The sequence below is a fragment of the Enhydra lutris genome, unplaced genomic scaffold (assembly GCF_002288905.1).
Source record: "Enhydra lutris kenyoni isolate GAN:26980312 unplaced genomic scaffold, ASM228890v2 scaffoldscaffold9, whole genome shotgun sequence".
Taxonomy (NCBI): domain Eukaryota; kingdom Metazoa; phylum Chordata; class Mammalia; order Carnivora; family Mustelidae; genus Enhydra; species Enhydra lutris.
This window is the reverse complement of record NW_019154093.1, coordinates 17,093,759-17,114,527: the sequence shown is the minus strand read 5'-3', so window position 1 is coordinate 17,114,527 and position 20,769 is coordinate 17,093,759. Positions and strand designations below refer to the sequence as shown.

Sequence of the window (20,769 nt, the reverse complement as noted above, 5' to 3'; positions counted from 1 at the left end):
TTTCTGCCTGTTTTCCTCTAGGATTTTGATGGCTTCCTGATTCATATTTAGGTCTTTCATCCATTTTTAATTTCTTTTTGTGTATGGTATGAAAAAATGGTCCACAATGTCATTTTTCTGCGTGTTGCTATCCAGTTTTCCCAACACCATTTGTTGAAGAGACTGTCTTTCCACCTATAGAGAGTCTTTCCTGCTTTTTCTTTTTCTTTTTTTTTTCTTTATTTTTAAAAAATTTTTAAAAGATTTTATTTATTTGAGAGAGAGAGAGGGAGAAGCAGGCTCTCCACTGAGCAGGAAGCCTGATGCAGGGCTCCATCCCAGGATTCTGGGATCACGACCTTAGCCGAAGGCAGACGCTCAACCGACTGAGCCACTCAGGTGCCCCTCTTTCCTGCTTTTTCAAAGATTAGTTGACCATATAGTTGTGGTTCATTTCTGGGTTCTCTGTTCTGTTCCACTGATCTATGTGTCTGCTTTTGTGCTAGCATACTGTCTTGATGATGACAGCATTGTATAGAGCTTGAAGTCCAGAATTATGATGTCACTAGTTTTGGTTTTCTTTCTTTCTTTTTTTTTTTTTTAAAGATTTTATTTATTTATTTGACAGACAGAGATCACAAGTAGGCAGAGAGGCAGGCAGAGAGAGGGGAGGAAGCAGGCTCCCCGCTGAGCAGAGAGCCCAATGCGGGGCTCGATCCCAGGACCCTGGTATCATGACCTGAGCCGAAAGCAGAGGCTTTTAACCCACTGAGCCACCCAGGCGCCCCTAGTTTTGGTTTTCTTTATCAACTTTTCAGTGGCTATTCAGGGTCTTTCTGGTTCCATACAAATTTTAGGATTATTTGTTCCAGCTCTCTGAAAAAGGTTGATGGTATTTTGATAGGGATTGCCTTAAATGTGTAGATTGCTCTAGGTAGCATAGATATTTTAGCAATATTTGCTTTTCTAATCCATGAGCATGGAATGTTTTTTTTATTTCATTTTGTCTTCCTCAGTTTCTTTCTTGAGCATTCTGTAGTTTTCTGAGTACAGATCCTTTGCCCCTTTGGTTAGGTTTATTCCTGGGTATCTTATGGTTTTAGGCAATTGTAAATGGGATCAACTCCTTTATTTCTCTTTCTTCTATCTCATTGTTGGTGTACAGAAATGCAACTGAGCTCTGGGTATTGATTTTATATCCTACCACTTTGCTGAATTCCTGTATGAGTTCTAGCAATTTTGGGGTGAAGTCTTGGGTTTTCCACATACGGTATCATGTCATCTGTAAAGAGTGAGAGTTTGACTTCTTTGCTGATTCAAATACCTTTTGTTTCTTTTTGTTGTCTGATTGCTGACGCTAGGACTCCTAGTACAGTTTTGAACAGCAGTGGTGATAGTGGACATCCCTGCTGTGTTCCTGATCTTAGGGGGAAAGCTCTGTTTTTCCCCACTGAGAATGATATTTGCTGTGGGCTTTTCATAGATGGCTTTTATGATATTGAGGTATGTTCCCCTATCCCTACACTGTGAGAGTTTTAACCAAGAAAGGATGCTGTACTTAGTCAAATGCTTTTTCTGCATCTGTTGAAAGGATCATAGGGTTCTTGTCCTTTTATTTATAGATTGTATCACATTGATTAATTTGCTAATGTTGAACCACCCTTGCAGCCCAGGAATAGATCCCACTTCTTAGTGACTAATCCTTTTAATGTACTGTTGTATCCTGTTAGCTAGTATTTTGGTGAGAATTTTTGCATCCATGTTCATCAGGGATATTGGTCTGTAATTCTCCTTTTTGGTAAGGTCTTTGTCTGGTTTTGGGATCAAGATAATGTTGGCCTCATAGAAAGAGTTTGGAAGTTTTTCTTCCATTTCTATTTTTTGAAACAGCTTCAGAAGAATAAGTATTAATTCTTCTTTAAATGTTTGTTAAAATAGCCCTGGGAAGCCATTTGGCTCTGGGCTCTTATTTGTTGGGAGATTTTTGATTACAGCTTACGTTTCCTTGCTGGTTATGGGTCTGTTCGGGTTTTCTATTTCTTCCTGGTTCAGTTTTGGTAGTTTGTATGTCTCTAGGAATGCATCCATTTCTTCCAGATTGTCCAATTTGCTGGCATGTAGTTGCTCATAATATGTTCTTATAATTGTTTGTATTTCTTTGATGTAGCTTGTGATCCCCCCTCTTTCGTTCATGATTTTATTTATTTGGATCCATTCTTTTCTCTTTTTGGTAAGTCTGGCCAGTGGTTTATCAATCTTATTAATTCTTTGAAAGAACCAGCTTCTAGTTTCCTTGATCTATTCTACTGTTGTTTTGGTTTCTATTTCATTGATTTCTTCTCTAATCTTTCTCAGTTTTCTTCTTTTGCTGTTCTTTCTCTAGCTCCTTTAGGTGTAAGGTTAGGGTGTGTATTTGAGACCTTTCTTGTTTCTTGAGAAAAGCTTGTATACTTGTATTGTTACATACTTCCCTCCTAGGACCGCCTTTGCTGCATCCAAAGGTTTTGAATAGTTGTGTTTTCATTTTCATTTGTTTCCATGACTTTTTAAAAAAATTCTTCTTAATTTCCTGGTTGACCCATTCTTTAGTAGGATGCTCTTTAGCCTTCCATGTATTTGAGGTCTTTCCAAATTTCATCTTGTGATTGAGTTCCAGTTTGAAAGCACTGTGGTCTGAAAATATGCAGTGAGTGATCCCAGTCTTTTGGTACCAGTTGAGACCTGATGTGACCCAGTATGTCATCTGTTCTGGAGAATGTTTCATGTGCATTTGAGAAGAATGTGTATTCTTTTGCTTTAGGATGGAATGCTCTGAATATATCTGTGAAATCCATCTGGCCCAGTGTGTCATTCAAGCCTCTTGTTTCCTTGTTGATCTTCTGCTTAGGTGATCTGTCCACTGCTGTGAGTGGGGTGTTAAAGTCCCCTACTATTTATTATTGTATTATTATCAATGTGTTTGTCTAATTTTGTTATTAATAGTCTTATATAATTGACTGCTCCCATGTTAGGGGCATAAATATTTATAATTGTTAGATCTTCCTGTTGGATAGACCCTTTAATTATGATATAGTGTCCTTCCTCATCTCTGACTACAGTCTTTGGTTTAAGATCTAATTTGTCTGCTGTAAGGATTGCTACCCTACCTTTCTTTTGATATCCATTAGCATGACAAATGGTTTTCCACCCCCTCACTTTTGCTCTGGAGGTGTTTTTGAGTCTAAAATGAATCTCTTGCTGACAGCATATCTATGGGTCTTACTTTGTTATCCAATCCAATACCCTGTGTCTTTTGATTGGGGCAATTAGCCCCAATTTGCATTCAGAGTAGCTATTGAAAGAGTTGGATTTAGTGCTATTGTATTACCTATAAAGTCACTGTGTCTGTGTATTGTCTCTGTTTCTTTCTGGTCTGTGTTACTTTTGGGCTCTCTCTTCCCTTAAAGGATCCCCTTTAACTTGCAAAGCTGGTTTAGTGATCACAAATTCTTTTAGTTTCCGTTTGTCCTGGGGGGGGTTATCTCTCCTATTTTGAATGACATCCTTACTGGATAAACTATTCTTGACTGCATGTTTTCTCATTTAGCACCCTGAATATATCATGCCTATCCTTTCTGGCCTTCTAGGTCTCTGTGAATAGGCCTACTGTCAGTCTAATGTTTCTATCCTTGTAGGTTATGGACCTCTTATCCTGAGCAGCTTTCAAGATTTTTTCTCTGTCTCCAAGATTTGCAAGTTTCACTATTATATGTCAAGATATTGACTGTTTTTATTGATCTTGAGGGAGGTTCTCTGTACCTCCTGAACTTCAGTTCCTGTTTTCTTCCCTAGGTGAGGGAAGTTCTCGGCTATAATTTGCTCCAGTATACCTTCTGTTCCCCCTCTCCTCTCCCTTTCCTCTTCTTCTGGGATCCCAATTGTTCTAATATTGTTTTGCTCTTTGGTATCACTTACCTCTCAAATTCTTCCCTTGTGATCCAGTAGTTGTTTATCTCTCTTTTCCACAGCTTCTTTATTCTCCAGTAGTTGTTTATCTCTCTTTTTTCTCAGCTTCTTTATTTTCTATCATTTTGTCTTCTATATCACTAATTCCTCTTCTGCTTCATTTATCCTAGCAGTTAGAGGCTCCATTTTTTATTGCATCTCATTAATAGCCTTTTAAATTTTGGCTTGATTAGATTCTAGTGCTTTTATTTTTCCAGAAAGGGATTCTGTAGTGTCTTCTATGCTTTATTTTAAGCCCAGCTAGTGTCATCCTGAGACCGTGCTATTCCACCTAGGATTCCACCCTGTTTAGCCACCTGAGCACCTTTCAGGCCCCAGTGTCTGTCACTGGAGCAGAGTTATAAACGTTCTGATTTTTGTGCTCCACTGCTCTATCACTTGAGGGTAGCCAGCTGGTAGAGGCCCCCTCTCCTCAGCAGTTTATCCTCCCATATACTGTGTCAGATTCACTTCTCTGTACCTCCTACCTTACAGAAAGTGGTTGCTTTTCTATTTGTAGAGTTGCAGCTATTCTCTTAGATCCCTGGTTGAATTTGTAGATGTTCAGAATGATTTGGTGGCTATCTAGCTGAATTCCTGGGACCAGATGAGACTAAGGTCTCCTACTCCTCCACCATCTTGGACTATCTCCTATGCAGTATTTTTCATTTAATCCTTAACAGTAATCTGTGTGGTAGACACTATTACTTCTGTTTTATAGATAAGGAAATTAAGTATCAATTTGCTCAAGTCCCTATACCTGTGATTTTAGACCTACTCTTCTCTAACTCCAAAGTCCATAGTTTGTTTTTTGTTTTGTTTTGTTACTGTTTTGCTCTATTGCTTACTGCTTATTTAATTTTGGTGGGGTCTCATGGTGATACACTGTTTGCTGCTTTGTGTTTTGACCATTATGTGTCTGCCCAAAAAAAAAAAAAAAAATTTTTTTTTTTTTTTTTTTTTTTTTGCTCCACGCTCGTAAATAATGTTTCCAAGTCATTGTAACCCTTTCTAAGCATCAACTTTAATAGGGATATAATAATCCATTAAGTGGAACCTAGCATTTGTTTACCTTACCCTTCCCGTCTTGTCATAACTGAAAAGAACTTGTTGTGAAGTTAGTTACAATTTCTTACTTAAAATTTTTTTTAAGATTTTTTAAAAAGATTTTATTTATTTACTTTAGAGAGAGAGCATGAGAGGGGAAAGCGTCAGAGGGAGAAGCAGTCACTCAACCAACTGAGCCCACCAAGGTGCCCTTTAAGTTACTTTTTTATTTATTTATTTTTAAAAGATTTTCATTTTTGAGTAATCTCAACACCCAGCATGGAGCTCGAACTTAGAACCCCGAGATCAAGAGTCACGTGCTGTACTGTCTGAGCCAGCCAGGCACCCCAGTTTCTTCCCTTTTATTTTTTAAGTGGGCTCCATGCCTAGCTTGAACTCACAACCCTGAAATTAACACCTGAGCTGAGATCAAGAGTCGGAATCTTAACTGACCAAGACAGTCAGGTGCCCCAATTTCTTACTGTTTTAAATGTTGTTATGATGAACATCTTTTTCCAAAGATTACATTTTTGTTTAGTTTTAGGATTATTTCCTTAGAGACTCAGAAATGGGAAGACTAAGTCAAAAAGGTCAGAAAATGTTAAAGCTGTTGCTACATTGCTTTCTGAAAGAGTAAGGTTTTACAGTCTTAGCAGCTGTATATCTTTCACCAGTACTTTCACTCATTTTACTTTAATAAATATATATTGAACTTTTATTTTGAGCCAGCCCTGAGAGACATCATGGCATACAAGTTGAAGACATCTTTGCCCTCACAGACCTCATAGTGTAGTGGAGAAGACACTCAGATAGTCAACTATAATATATTCTGTTGCCTCCTGTGAAAAGGGTAGATACAGTTTGTTGTAGAAGCACATAGGAGAGATAACTAAAATTGCCCTTTTAAAAGATATGTGCTATTTAGACCAAATATATCTTAACCTATTCTTAGTTAATTTATTTATTTCTTAGTTTGTTCTTAATTTATATTTTATTGATTATTAATGAGTTCTACAAACTATTATGATTAAAAATGAAACTGGGACACCTGGGAGGCACAGTTGGGTAAGTGTCTGACTCTTGGTTTTGGCTGAGGTTGTGATCTCAGGGGCATGATATCAAGCTCTCCATCGGGCACCATTTCGGTGTGGAGTCTTCTTGAGACTCTCCCTCTGCCCCCCCAATCAATCAATCAGTCAACAAACAAATGTTAGAACCTTAGAAAACAAAGGTTTTAAAATGAAACTTATACTGAAACTGTTTCTAACACATAGAAGTCAGATTTTGTCTGTCATTAGTCTTAGACTGAGAGAATACTCCAAACATAAGACCATCTAAAGCCTACCTGTTTAATTTACATTGTTTCACAGTTTGTCTTAAACTTGTTTTTTTTAGTATAATCTGTCATTCTCTACCCAATTTCCAGCTTACTCAGCATTGGATATGCAAGGTTCCTTGCTCTACTTTTATGTGGAATACTTTTTCTCCTTTCTGCCTGCCAGATCCTCTTATCTGTCCTTCAAAGCTGAACTCAGATGACACCTCCTTTGTCAATCAAGGTTTCCTGGACCCCTCATCAGAATATTGATGTCTTTAGTCAGAATACCTTGTTCCCAATAGATTATAGCATGTTCTTGTGATAGTCTTTCTAGCAAGATCAGGAATTTTATTTTAACAAATTTTATATCTCTGAATCCTCTTTTCTTTTCTTCTTCTTCTTCTTTTTTTTTTTTTTAAGGTTTTATTTATTTGACAGATAGAGATCACAAATAAGCAGAGGCAGGCTGGGTGGGGGGAGGTTGGAAAGCAGGCTCCCTGCTGAGCAGAAAACCCGATGTGGGGCTCGATCCCAGGACCCTGGGATCATGGTCTGAGCCGAAGGCAGAGGCTTTTACCCACTGAGCCACCCCAGCACCCCTGAATCCTCTTTTCTTCTACCACATTTGGTAGGCCTCCCATGAGTCATTTACTAAAATAGTGAAATCCCACTATTTGGGTCATCACTGAAGCTTACAGTGAATGCTTTATTTTTAGCACCTCTGTAGTATTTATTGTTAGTATTTATGGTCTTACTATCTTTTAACACATATGAGTATATAACTGGTATGCTTAAAGTTCATAAGACAGTTATTTAGAATTTAAGGTACATTGTGCTTTAGAAATAGTGTTTTAAATTAGTTTAGTATTCTAAGAAAGTACTGTGTAATTCTTACAATCTGCCCTAGTTCTCTGTACCACCTATTCTTTGTCATTATACCTATGTGAAAACTAATTTCATGTTCCAGTTCTGGACTTCAGGAGCAGGTCCTACCACCAGATGAGTAGCTGAAACAAGGGAAGGAGGATTTCCTTTCTTTTCTTTTCTTTTTTTTTTGTTTTAAGATTTTATTTATTTGAGAGAGCGAGCATACATGAGCTGGGTAGGGGGGGCAAGGAGGAGGGAGGAGCAGACTCCCCGCTGAGTGGGGAGCCCAGTGCTGGGCTTATTCCAGGACCCTGGGATCATGACCTGAGCTAAAGGCAGATGCTTAACAACTGAGCCACCCAGGTGCCCCAGAGATTTCCTTTCTGCTTTCCTGTTCCAGAATACTGCAAAGATTAGACAGCAGAGCAATGAAAGAAGGTCCTAGACAACCCTAGAAATTGTGGGGAAGATGGAGATTGTGGTTTTGGTGTCTGGCAACAGCCTTTATAGGCAGATTTCCAATTCCTTTTAAATTCGAAACAGATCTTAAGCCGTCTCTTAGTTGCTTCCTTCCTTTCTACTCATTAGTTGAAAATTCCATGTAGGATAAGTAGGAGGTGATTAATTGGAATTCAAACAGGACAATAAAGTCAAGGTTAGTTTTCATCTTGAAGAAAGTTGGAATGATATTTGAGCTTCCCTTAATTGTCAGCCTGTGACTCTTATATACAAACATCAATGGATTCTCATCATCCTTTTGTGACTGCCTATATAATGAGATTCTACCATAGTATATTTGTGCTCAAGGCTGTAAGTGTTGTTTAGTGGAATTGGCCTCCTTTTGCTTCTCACCTTTTATTACACTGGTGTTTATATGCACTGGTTCTGAGGATTATTGATTTGTTTTCTTTTCAAAGTAATGTTTCCCCTAACCTCAAATTGAAATTAGTGAGCTGTGTTGCACAATGAAACTTAAAGAACCTTCTAAACTGATACTGACTGATTTACAGATTTATATAGATTCTTTAGCTATTCTATCAAAGAAAATCTAATTCAGATTAGACCTTCTTTTTCTAAATATTTAACATTTTGAACTAGAAGTTTTTGTCTATTCAAATTATTTACATTAATATTATCTCTAGAGCTATTATACCTATATATATATTTTAATGGGTACAGGTCTTCTGGTTCAGTATGCTGATTGCTTATAATTTTGAAGAAATAGGCAAAAAAAGTAGAAAAAGATTTTATAGTCAGAAGATAATGCCACTATGAATATTTCATAAAAGAATAATGTCTAGGGGCACCTGGGTGACTCAGTCAGTTAAGTGTCTGTCTTCGCCTCAGGTCATGATCCCAGAGTCCTGGGATCGAGCCCCAAGTTGGGCTCCCCTGCTTCTCCCTCTCCCTCTGCTGCCCCCGCTGCTTGTGCTCTCTCACTTGCTTTGAAATAAACAAAATCTTTAAAAAAAAAGAAGAAGAAGAAGAATGTCTAGATAAATTGGTATCACTTCCACCGTATTAAGACAGTCTCCAAAGCAGAAAGTACCAAGAAGCTTAAGGAAAAATTACAAGATGGTTTTAAAAACCAACATTATTGAGCATATAGTTTCATTTTTTGGTGATGACATCACTGGTTTCAGGAATATTAATGGTTGGAAATAGCTTCTTCAGAATTTCAGATGCTTCTCAGAATGAAAATACCTGGTCTTTATTTGGGTTTTAGAGAGTTGGTCATATAGACAGTGGCTGGCATATATAAAACAGCTACATTGGCTGATAGGGAAAGTCATATCATAGTTTTTGACCAGAATATAATGTTTACCACAACAAATGGTACACAAAAGATTCTAACTTTTAGGGAACCGAAAAACTGATAGCAAAATACAAGTTGCTGAATATAGTGTAGTGAAACAGTGGTTGTAGAGCCCCAGAGAATAAGACAGACCTGGGCCTAGCTCTTCAATTCCTAGCTGTTCAGTTAGGAAAAGCAGTTAAAAATCTCTATTCCTTAGTTTTTTCAACTGTAAAATCAAGATAATGGTACCTATTTCTTGTATTCATGTAATAAATATTTAATGAGTGCCTATTATGTACCAGATACTGTTTATAGCCACCAAGGATATTGATTGGGGTGGGGGTGGGCTGTTAAAAATCTCTGCCCTCATGGGGTTTCATGAACGAGTTAGATGATGAATAAGAAGTGTGAGTTAAGGGGCGCCTGGGTGGCTCAGTGGGTTAAGCCTCTGCCTTCAGCTCAAGTTATGATCTCAGGGTCCTGGGATTGAGCCCCGCATCGGGCTCTCTGCTCAGCGGGGAGCCTGCTTTTCCCTCTCTTTCTGCCTGCCTCTCTGTCTACTTGTGATCTCTCTGTCTGTGACATAAATAAATAAAATCTTCAAAAAAAAAAAAAAAGAAATGTGAGTTAAATATATGGACTGCCAGTAAATGATGCAATTGTGAAGTGTTGGAGAGTGGAGAATGAGGTCAGAATATTTGAAAGGGAAGACATCTCTGAGAAAGGTTTCCATGAGGATGAAATGAGATACTGAATGTTTAGCAGAGTGCTTGACATATAATAAGGCATCAATAAAAATTAGAAGCTATTATTGTATTTATGGTATTAAAAAAAAAGGCAAGTAGATTGGTTAATATTACTGAGATAACACCAATCAAAAGTGAGTTGAAGATTATATCTAATGAAAGAAAATTAGTGTATACAGAGATACACACACACTAGTCCATATCCAGAGACTGGTTGATATTTTTTATTCAAATGGAATCTCTTCGGGACGCTTGGGCAGCTCAGCTGTTAAGCATCTGCCTTCGGCTCCGGTCGTGATCCCAAGGTCCTGGGATCGAGCCCCACATCGGGCTCCCTGCTCAGCAGGGAGTCTGCTTCTCCCTTTCCCGCTCCCCCTGCTTGTGTTCCTGCTCTCACTTTCTCTCTCTGTCAAATCAATAAATAAAAATCTTTTAAAAAGAAAAAAACAAACAAATGGAATCTCTTCAACCATGAACAATTTAATATTCTGAGCTACTCACAAAGTTGTAAATGGTACATCATCAGATGTTTTTTCTGTTTGATTTTATTTTTGTTTTATTTTACCAAAATTAAATGACTTTTCATTTTGGGGTGTTGTATTTCTTAAAACCATGATGTATGTATAAATTTGGAAAAACTAGTGTGCATTCTACTTTCAGTCTTTGAGTCAGGGATTATCTTCTAGTTTATCATGTTTATCTCTTGAATGTATCTAGATCATTAAGACTTAGATGTTCGAGCACTCAGCTAAAAAAGCACCATGAAGCCTAAAGCTGAAGACCTTTTGTTATTTTTATAGAGTGGAATACATTTAGAATAACACAATTTTGGTACTCAAAATAAGATAAATGATGGCCTACTCTTTTGTGTCTTTCAGTGTGTTGGCATGCATCAGCCCTGAAGCAGTGATTTCTGGATTAAACTACATGTCATTTGCTAATGTTGGCATGAGTGGCTTAAGCCCCAGCGGTGTGGATTTGAGCATGGAGGCAAATGCTATAGCTCTGAAGTACTTAAATGAAAATCAGCTGTCACAACTGTCTCTCACTCGATCAAACCAAAATAATTGTGATTCATCTTTTAGCCTTCTACATATTAATACAGATAGAAGCACTGTGGGGCTTAGTTTAATTTCACCAAACAACATGTCATTTGCAACCAAAAAATACATGAAGAGATATGGACTCATACAAAGCAGTGACAACAGCGAAGATGAAGAAGAGCCTCCAAACAATACTGAGAGCAAGAGTGAACATTTATTGACTCAGAACCTTACATCCACACCTGAACAACTTGACTGTCAGAAAGAGCCTTCTAGGAATGCCTGTGAAATCATTAATCGTTATGACTGTGAATCCGGGAGCACCCACACAGACACGCCAGTATTGAGAAATATTACAAATGATGTTGTTCAGCCAAAAGCAACACAGCAATTGGATGAAAACCCAGCTTTCTTACTAAAAAACCATAAACCAAGTCCTGCAATGAACCTCCGAACCGGAAAAGCAGAGTTTACCCAACATCCTGAGAAAGAAAATGAAAGGGACACCCCAATTCTTCCCAAAGGTTTGAAACCTGAAACTTTAAAGCAAATGAGTAGTATGAATTCAGTAGGCACCTTCTTAGATGTAAAGCGGCTCAGACAGTTGCCAAAATTATTTTAAACCTTAAACTTGCCACCCTCCTGTTTCGAGGATGGGGGTCTCTCTTAAAGAGGCTTAGGGAAGCCGGAGCTTTTGGTAGTTTGGGGGATACCCTAAGCATTCTAGGGGCCAGTCTGTTTCTTGGTAGCAGCTGACTGCAAAGAGCTGAACAGGTGACCCGATGGTCAGTGAGATGGTGCGAGCGTAGAGGAGGGAGAAGTGCTCTGTTCACAGAGAGCCGTTCAGCATCCCTGCAGCCGTTGTTAAAACAAATCCTGAGATCACTTATTTCGACAGATATAGGTAAACCAGTACTATCCAACTCTGAATCTGAACTGCTGTTTTATACTGTAAATTGTGAGAAGTAACTCCATTTTCCTAGTGTGTTGCATCTCTGCATCTACCCAGTTTCACCTGAAATAACGTAAAATAAACTTATCATGACCCTGGCTAAATTAGCTAAATTGGCCCTTATTGAATTTAAGGGGAAGGTTTTATTTTTAAAAATAACTTTAAGATCTTTTATACAATGAGTATATATGTTCTCTTAATTAAGATCATATTTGTTAAATTCTGTGGAGGTAAATCTTTTACAGTCTGGTGGTTTGATGTTAATGTAACATTTTCAGCTTATAGCACTAGCTATCACAAAATAAGAAAATTATTGAGCATGAGTTGTTTTATAAACTTTGAGTATTTCAAGTGTTTTCATATTTTTTAATAGAACTTAATAAAAATGTCTAGATTTACTCTTTTCCTCTATAGCATATCCTTCTCCCCTTGTTATTAAAAAACTTATTTGACTTCCCAAAACTTACAAAAATAATAACACAGTTCAGGTATACCCTTTACCCAGTGACCCCCAATTATGGTATCTTACATAACTGTAGCAAATGATCAAAACCAAGAAATTGATATTGGGTGTGATATTAGTAACTAAACCACAGGCCTTGCAGGTTTCACAGGTTTCTACTTGTACTCATTTATTCCCTTTTTGGTGTAAAAGTCTGTGAAATTTTGTCGCTTATTACAGATTTGTATACCTTCCACCACAGTCAGCATACAGAACTGTTCCATCACCACAAAGAAACTCCCTAGTGCTGCGCCTTTATAATACAATCCACCCCCCCAGCCCTAATCCCTGACAACCAGTGGTCTGTTCTCCATCACTAGAATGTTGTCATTTTGAGGACATCAATATAAATGGCAGCACAGTGTACAACTTTTTGAAATTGGTTTTTACGAAGCATGAGGTCCTTGAGATCCATCCAAGATGTTAGTGTTGCTTCCTTTTTTCTCCCACCTTCTTAAAAATTAAGTTTTAAATTTTTATTTCTAAATATAAATGGAAAAAGTCCTCATTCACTTGAGAAATAAAGCTCTTCTGCTGAAGTTAACTTAAGCTGTGGTTGCCTTGTATCCAACTTTGACATGTAAGCTGGAAAGAAGGGGACTTTGGATCTCTAAATACTTTCCAACTCATCTGGGCCTTCTGAGCTAATAATCTGATAGAACCGCTCATAGTTTGTAAGCCAAAGTGTAGTGACCTGGTGGCTCTCTGCTGGTCCCCGCTGGAGCCCTGACCGGTTGCTGCCTGTTGCCCTGCAATGTTGCTCTTTCCAGTGAAAAGTAAGACATGGAAATAGCAAGGACAAGAAGTCTGTGTCTTCCCTTGTTTCCTTAGGTAGGCATCATTTGGCACTTTAGTTATTTTATTAAATAGCATAAAAACCCACTTAAAGGCTTCACTAGAGTCAACTTTTAAGAAACGGAATTGTCAACGCCACTTCGCATGTGCTATACTTAACGCTAGCCCCCAGTACCTCACCCAAGAAGCCAGTGTGGGCACAATTTATACTACACGTGATTAAAAAACCTGAGAGAATTCTAGTAAATTAACTGACAGCCTCATTAACTCTACCATTATCACTGGGAACCCTGTCATTTTCACAGCAAATAAGCTCTCTGTCTGAACAATAAAAACTGAACTTGAGGCTTTTTAGGCAAAATCTAATTTCATCCCTTCTGTTAACCACATCTGATTTAAGGCCTATGATAAGACACTTAAGCAGTTTTGGAGACTGAATTTAGACTGCAGATGAATTCAACAAAACGTGTCTCTTTCTACTACATGCATGTCTAGAGAAGAAGTGACCATCACTGAAGCCTCCTTTGGAAAGTTTTCTAAGAATGTTTTACTCTGGGAGCACCTGGGTGGCTCAGTCGGTTGAGCATCAGACTCTTGATTTCAGCTCGGGTTGTGATCTTAGGCTCGTGAAGTCGATCCCTGTGTGGGGCCTCGTGCTGGGTGTGGAGTCTGCTTGAGGTTCTCTCTCCTCCCTCTGCCTCCCTGTCACTGCCCACATGCCCTCATACTCACACTTTTTCTCTCTCTCAAAAAAAAAAAAAAAAAAAAAGTATACTGTGTGAAGTTATTTGGTAAATTCGTTGCTATGGTAGCTTTCAGGCATCTTTGAGCAAAGCATGAGTACTGGAAAAATTGGATGAAAAGACTGGATACGATTGCCTCTCAAGTGGTATTTGTCTGAATATTTTTCTTTCATTCAGTCCCATGGCATACTGTTTAGATACATGGGTGCTATTTCAAATGGAATAAGGAAATGATGGAGCTTCCATTCCTCAGCTTCTGGAAAACAAAGCCACTCATCTAGGTCCTGGCCAACTGGCCTCTCTGCTTTCACCAAACATCCCCTCTCTGAACCTCTGAACCCGTTGCTGCCTCATAACACTATGCTCACTTGTCCTCTGCCTTACCCTTCCTGTGCTAACCTGCACAGAAGTAGATGCAGACATATTAGACATAAACCTTGCCTTTTACCAGCCGTGAAGACTAAGGAAAAGAGATACACCCCGGAAAGAGTCATACCACAGTATGAGACAGGAGTGGTGGAGACTGGAAGGATCACAGAAGCATAATCATGACAGCTTCCATCTTTTTAGGCCCCCTGTGTTCACTGGGTGCTGTGCAGAGTACTCCACATGCATTGATCCATTCATTTAAGCGTCCTTGCTGACCCCAGCTGATGACTGTCATTCTCACAGTTAAGGGAATAGCCTGAGGGAGATAATTGACCTAAGTAAGTTGCTAGCAGAGATGCAAGCTCAAGTACAATCCCAGAGCCAAGCTCTTACTAAGCCACTGAGAAATACAACTTCTCTTAGGCCTGAGGAATTCCGGAAGAGCTTCCTACAAGAAACATGTTGAGCTGAATGAATGATTTCAAGTACTGCAGTCAATGCTGTTTTGAGTATGTGTTGTCCTCCAAGCTGCCCTGCCTCTTTGGCCCCAAGAAGGAGTCCTCTGGCCCTTAAGCCAAGACCAAAAATTTTCTATTCAACAGTCCTGAAGTAGACAACCCCAGCTCTGTCAATGTTAAAGAGTTCACGTCAATGATTTTACATCATGGTAGTCAACTGAGTCTACTCTATGAGCTCCAGAAAATTAGAGGAACAAAAGAATTTTCTGTGCTTTTATTTTCTAGATGTTATGAGGCCAGAACCTTTCCTACTTCCCTAGATTAACTGAGAGGGCTTTGTGCCTGTAAAATAAATTTAATGGTAGTGTCTTGGGTTTGTAGACTGCTTTGGATTTTCCAAAGTGCTTTCTGACATACTTCCTCATACAATCCTCACATCCAAAACCAGACTGAATCATGGATGGAAGGCATCATTAGCCCCTTTTTACACATAATGAGAAAGACACAGATAAGGTACAACTGGGTCAAGGTCATACATTTATAGTTAACGAGAACATGAGCCTTGTGTTCTTCCATAGCATCCAGCCCAGCAACAGCTTCTTCCTCCATTCTTCCTCTCCCCACCAGCACCTGTTTTACTCCTAATCATTCAACAGGTATCCAGCATTGATTCTGCTGGGCATGCAACTAGATGCTGAGCACAAGGTGATTAACAAGACAAACTTGCCTGTGTAGGATCTCAGTCTAACCGAGGAGAGACCTGCAAATATTAGCAATACAGTGAGGTCAGCACTCATTAAAAAAAAAAAAACAAAAAACTCTATGTGTGAGGGTGTATGAAGAGGAGCTGGGAGGTGGGGTAATTCTGAGAATGTTCTAGATTTTTCCAGAAACTTGTAGGAAGAATAGGGAAGAAAAGGGGAAGAAATATTATTTCTGATAGAAAGAACAGCTTGTTGGGAAGCATGGAGATACGAAGAGGCACAGCATTGGAGGAAGGAATTGGGGTCAGGAAACCAAAGGGAGAAAACATGCAAGTAGGAAGAATACTTCGCTGAGTCAGCAACAGTTGGGTTTCTCTTGCTGCTCTGCCCTAAATTCTATGACTTTGGGCAAGTCACCTCTTTTTTTTTTTTTTTTTAATTTTTTTTATTTATTTGACAGAGAGAGAGATCACAAGTAGGCAGAGAGGCAGGCAGAGAGGAGGGAAGCAGGCTCCCTGCCGAGCAGAGAGCCCGATGTGGGGCTCGATCCCAGGACCCTGGAATCATGACCCGAGCTGACGGCAGAGGCTTTAACCCGCCGAGCCACCCAGGTGCCCCTGGGCAAGTCACCTCTTATCACTCGGCTTCTGTTTCCCAATTTTTGAGGTGAAGGGGTAGCCTATCTATCTGGCATTCTGTGATTATGAAACAATGATGCAGAAATACAAGGTATGAGGAGCGGTTTGCAAGTCCAGAGGAGGGATAGGCTTCTGCAAGAGGCAGCATTGGAGTTAGGCCTTGAAGGATTTTGAAGGATTTCCACAGTCACAGTTAAGGAAAGGAAATTTCCCTACTTTTTATAATGCTTAATATATTTCACAATTTAAAATGAAAAAGAAAATTCCATTTTCTCCACCAAAATGTTGAGTGATACCTGTTGTAAGGGGTATCAACATGTCTTTCTCCAGCTCTGAATTTTGTAGTCCCTGTATTTAAGGTGTTCAAAGTCCAGCGTGGAAGGAAACCTCAAACCCACAAAAAGGGGCTTTATGGTTTGGAAGCATGGGTGAAATTCCCTATCTCCTCCTCTCCACCCCCCAAACCGGAACTGTCTGGGTCACAGAGAACATCCTCAGAGGAAATCCTGTTTTCCACTTCCTGGTCAGAGGCTGAACTCCAGGAAAAGGATGGATTTGGGGAGAGCTCTGTGTCCTGCCTCTTCATGGGCGGTCTGAGGCTAGGAGGATGAGAGGGACTAATTAAAAAAACAATGGAAAAGATGACGTCAGGTATCCGAGTGTGTCAGAGCTGCAGGGCCCTCAGAAATCACTTGGTCTTCATTGTACAAATGAGGACATTGGGGTCCTGAAAAGGGACTTGCTCAAGTTCACACACTTAGTAAGCACAGAGCTGGGACTGAAATTCAGAACTCCAGACCATACTACCATATGCCATGGTATCTGAATCAGTTAGTTAGGTATCAAGCAACAACCTAGGCCCTTCCTATTTTCCTTTATACCATAAAGGGAATAAAAAGGCAGTGTCTGTGCATACACAAACACACACACTTCCCAGCCTGCTTGGTTTGCTCACATGGCTTCCTTCACCCAAACCCTCCATGGGTTCAAAGCCCTATGTATATCCTTCAAAACACAGCCTAAAAACTACCCTGCCCCACATGCCCTCCCCATCCTACAGGAAACCTTCCCAAAATCCTGTTGTGGAACTGAAATTTTACTCCTTTGACTTTACATAATCAATTCTCTCTTTGATCCTCTGTCCTCTTACAGATCTATTACAACCAACTAGTATGCTGGCTATGTGTCCTCATGGCTGGGAGCTCCTCAAGGTCAGGGACCACATATGATCCCCTTGTCCAGTGAAGAGTCACAGGGACAGGGTCTACTGACCATCCGTGCTATATCTGGGGCCTTGTGCTAGACCCCGGGGAGCATAACCAAGGAAGCAAAAGACCCTGTTAGACCCTGCTGTTGTACAAATGCATTTTTTGCGTGCCTAGACACACACGTGCAAATCCTATTCATATCTATCCAAGTCCTACTCAGAACCTCATTTAGACCTCACAATAATCCTGCGAAGTGACGGGAGCAAACGTGTAGTTTCACCTGCAGACACACATCGTCCTCAGTGAAGTAACGACAGTTTACTGAACGCACCTGCTCTGTTCTAAACCCTTTACGTTTGTTAACTGAGTCCTCAGGACAAATGTTAGGAGGCAGATACTTTTACTATTCCTTATGTTATGGGCTAGAAATTAGGAACAGAGAGGTTAAGTAACTTTCCCCCAAGGTCACACAGTCAACAGGAAGAACAAGGATTCAAATCCGGGCAGTCTGGCTCCAGAGCCATTGCTCTTAACCTGAGCATTGTGTCAGGATTCTCCCTGAGAGGAAGTGGAGACTTGGTGGTAAAGTGATGTGCGCAAGGTCACACAGGTGAAGTCAGGATTTGAACTCAGGCCTGTCTAGCTTCAGAGCCCATGTTATCCTTCCCTTCCCCTTTTTCTCCTCCTCCTCATCCCTTGGCGACAGCAGGCACTTGAAGGAAGCACGTCTTTCAGTTCCCTAAAGCCCATGTTCCTAGCTTGATAAGATGATGCAAGGTCATAGATGCTTCTTGGAAGGGAAGCAGGTACATGGACCATAGCTGAGTCACTCCTGATGAGGGATTTGCTCCAAACCCCCAGAATCACGCTGAAGAGGCCTGCGCTGTGACTCTCAAAGCCCCCTCCCCACCTGCGCTCCCTCCCCACTGAGCGCACAGAGTACACGCAGAGACCAGAGACCAGGCATTCAGGAGCCCCATCCCCATGAAGGCCCGCATTTCCTGGGCTTCCCCAGGAAGGGGCTGTGACTCAGAGCTTGCATCCTTGTAGAGTCATTTCTCTCTCCTAGTAAGGACCATACAGGACACATTTGCACATTCTCTGTGACTGGTTTCTAGGGCCGGGAGGGCTGGCCAGCTGGGCTTCCTCAAAGCTCATGGCCTAAGTTCCTGCTGGGTGGTGTCCTTTTCCCTTGATTTCTTTCTCCAGTTGTGCTACTCTTCATCCTTCAACATACAGTTGCGGGCTGCTACTCTGTCTCTATGATATGTTGAGGCATAGACAAATCAGACCTGGTCCCGGTCTACAAAGGGGCTCATTGGGGGTACAGAATCCCCCTGCTATAGGTGTTTGGCACCATATTGGAGGGATGTTTAAGGGACATGGGAGAAAAAGCTAGAGGCAGAAACTTCTGCTCTCCAGGAAGTCCCAGGGCAGCCAAAGTCCTTGGCTCCCTCAGTCTGCCTAAGGAGATCTCCTTGGTGTTCACCTTGTCCCTCTCCCTCTGCCACCCAGTGCCACAGGACCCCCGTGTACAGTCCTGGGGAAACAAGACCAGGGTGGGACTGACCTGGGAAAACCAAAATACCCAACCTTGTGCTGTCAAAGGCCTGAGATCATGGATATGATTCCAGTTGGCTTTTTTCCATTCTCCCAAACCTCACAGACATAAGCCTCAGCTCCTGGCAGGTAGCCCAGGTGGACTCTGGGTCCTCTCATATCCCTGGCAGCCCCCACAGGGCCCAAAATTACCGTTCAAAAGTGTTTGTTTAAAATGAACAAATAAGCAGGAGCCATGCCCACTATACAGATGAGGAAACTGAGTTCCAGAGAGGGTGGAGAGTTGCTCTCCCACCAGAGCTTTCAGTAATCGAATGAGAAGGAAGCCAGATTTCTTAATCTAGCACAGAGCATGCTACCCAAGAAAGGGAATAGGTTTCCGGGCACTTACGATGTTGTCTGGCACAAACTAGACACTTTGCAAGTGTGGAATAAAGGAATGAATGAAGCGGGGCAGGCATGCTTTTTGGATAGCCCTGGCCCGCTGTTCTTGCCTTATCGACCACAAAGCCCCTTCGTATAACTTGAGGGACAATCATAGCTTCTCACTGTCCCCATAAGTACCCTTTCCCTTCCCACCACTGGGCCTTTGCACCTACTAATGCACTTCCCCTCATCTGACTGGGCTACTCAAAGTCCAAGATAGATGACACCAGTTTTGCAGAGTCTAGCCTGATCATTCCCAGTGAGAGCACCCAACACGCATGTACAGACAGACAGACAGACACACACACACACACAGTCTCTCCTGGGCTCCCAAAGCATCTTGCATACCCCTCTCTGGAAGAGCACGTGTGAAGCTGCACTGTGATCCTTGCTTCTGTGTCTTTCTCTCCCGTCTAGTATCTGTAGGTCTGAACCCAGGGCCTGGTGTGGAGTAGAGGCTCACAACAAAAATTGTAGCTTCTATTTATTAAATTGTGCTCAGCTATGTGCTAAGCTCTTTATATATGTCTCATAGTGTTTCCAACAACCTTGTGAATCATGCGTTATTTTTAACCCCATTTTGTTTTATTTTTATTTTATTTAATTTATTTTTTAGAGAGAGCACAAGCCAGGAGAGGAGCAGAGGCAGAGGCAGAGGCAGAGAGAGAAGCAGGCCCGCCCAGCTGAGCAGGGAGCCCAACTCGGGACTCAATCCCGGAACCCTGAGATCATGATCTGAGCCAAAGGGAGATGCTTAACTGACTGAGCCTCCCAGGTACCCCCTTACCCCCATTTTAGAGATGAGTAAACAGAGATAGGGAAAAGTGCAGTGACTTTCTTAGGGCCACTAGCGACTAAGTAGTTGAGGAGGAACTTGAGCCCCGTGCGGTTGACCTTCAATCACGTATTCTTATCCAAGCCATTAGCTCAGTCCTGTGAGTAGGTTCCAGGCTGGACACACACAACGCAGGCCACACAGGGCTATGCAGGTGACAGGGCCTCCTGCCACGGCTTTTCCTGGGGATTCAGAGCTGTGTGAGAGAGCCTGGTAGGCCTGTGTGTCTCCTTAATGGTACCTTTTAAAAAACGCTCCCCTTCCCTTCACATCCTTTTCGTCACTCCCGTTCCCCTGCCCCAGTTTGCTGGCAGACCGGCTATGACTCTATGGGTCTGATTTGCTAGGGTGGGACGGGGAAGCAGGTTCCTCGTGGGGGCACTGGAGTTGTCACTGAGAGCCTGAGTGGAGACCCAGAAAGAGGAAGGAGGCAAAGATGAGAGCCAGATTAAAGGCAGAGACAGAAAGAAGAGCAGACCCAAAGAGTGAGAGTTTGAGATAGAGACAGCAGAGTGAAAGAGATGATAAGAGATAAAAGGGAGGGAGTTCTTGTGGTCCCCTCGCCCCCCTATTAGAGATGGGGAAACTGAGGGTCAGAGGAAGTGACCTTACTTCCTGGCAGATGTGTCTGTCACTTTTGCAAACACCATCAATCCAGTTCCTCTCCTGTCCTCAGATATTTACCCTTCTCGGGCGTCTGGCCCTAAGCAACAAGTGTCAGGCTGTCAGGCTGTCCCCGAGGGCTCTGGGGCACGCTAACAAGGACAGCGAGAGGGGGTGTCAGCACAGGATGGATC

At 41.3% G+C, this 20,769-nt stretch overlaps 1 protein-coding gene across 5 annotated transcripts in view; it reads left to right on the top strand.

Moving 5' to 3' along the window:
* The window catches only part of LOC111143107 (STIL, centriolar assembly protein), a 63,065-nt gene extending 50,740 nt beyond the window's left edge, over positions 1-12,325 (top strand). For all 5 annotated transcript variants that reach the window (XM_022496590.1, XM_022496589.1, XM_022496588.1 and 2 more), the window contains one exon: positions 10,618-12,325. In XM_022496590.1, coding sequence (XP_022352298.1) covers positions 10,618-11,404 — 787 coding nt within the window. In that variant the 3' untranslated portion in view covers positions 11,405-12,325. The remainder of the gene's footprint in view (positions 1-10,617) is intronic.
* Positions 12,326-20,769: the final 8,444 nt, after the last annotated feature.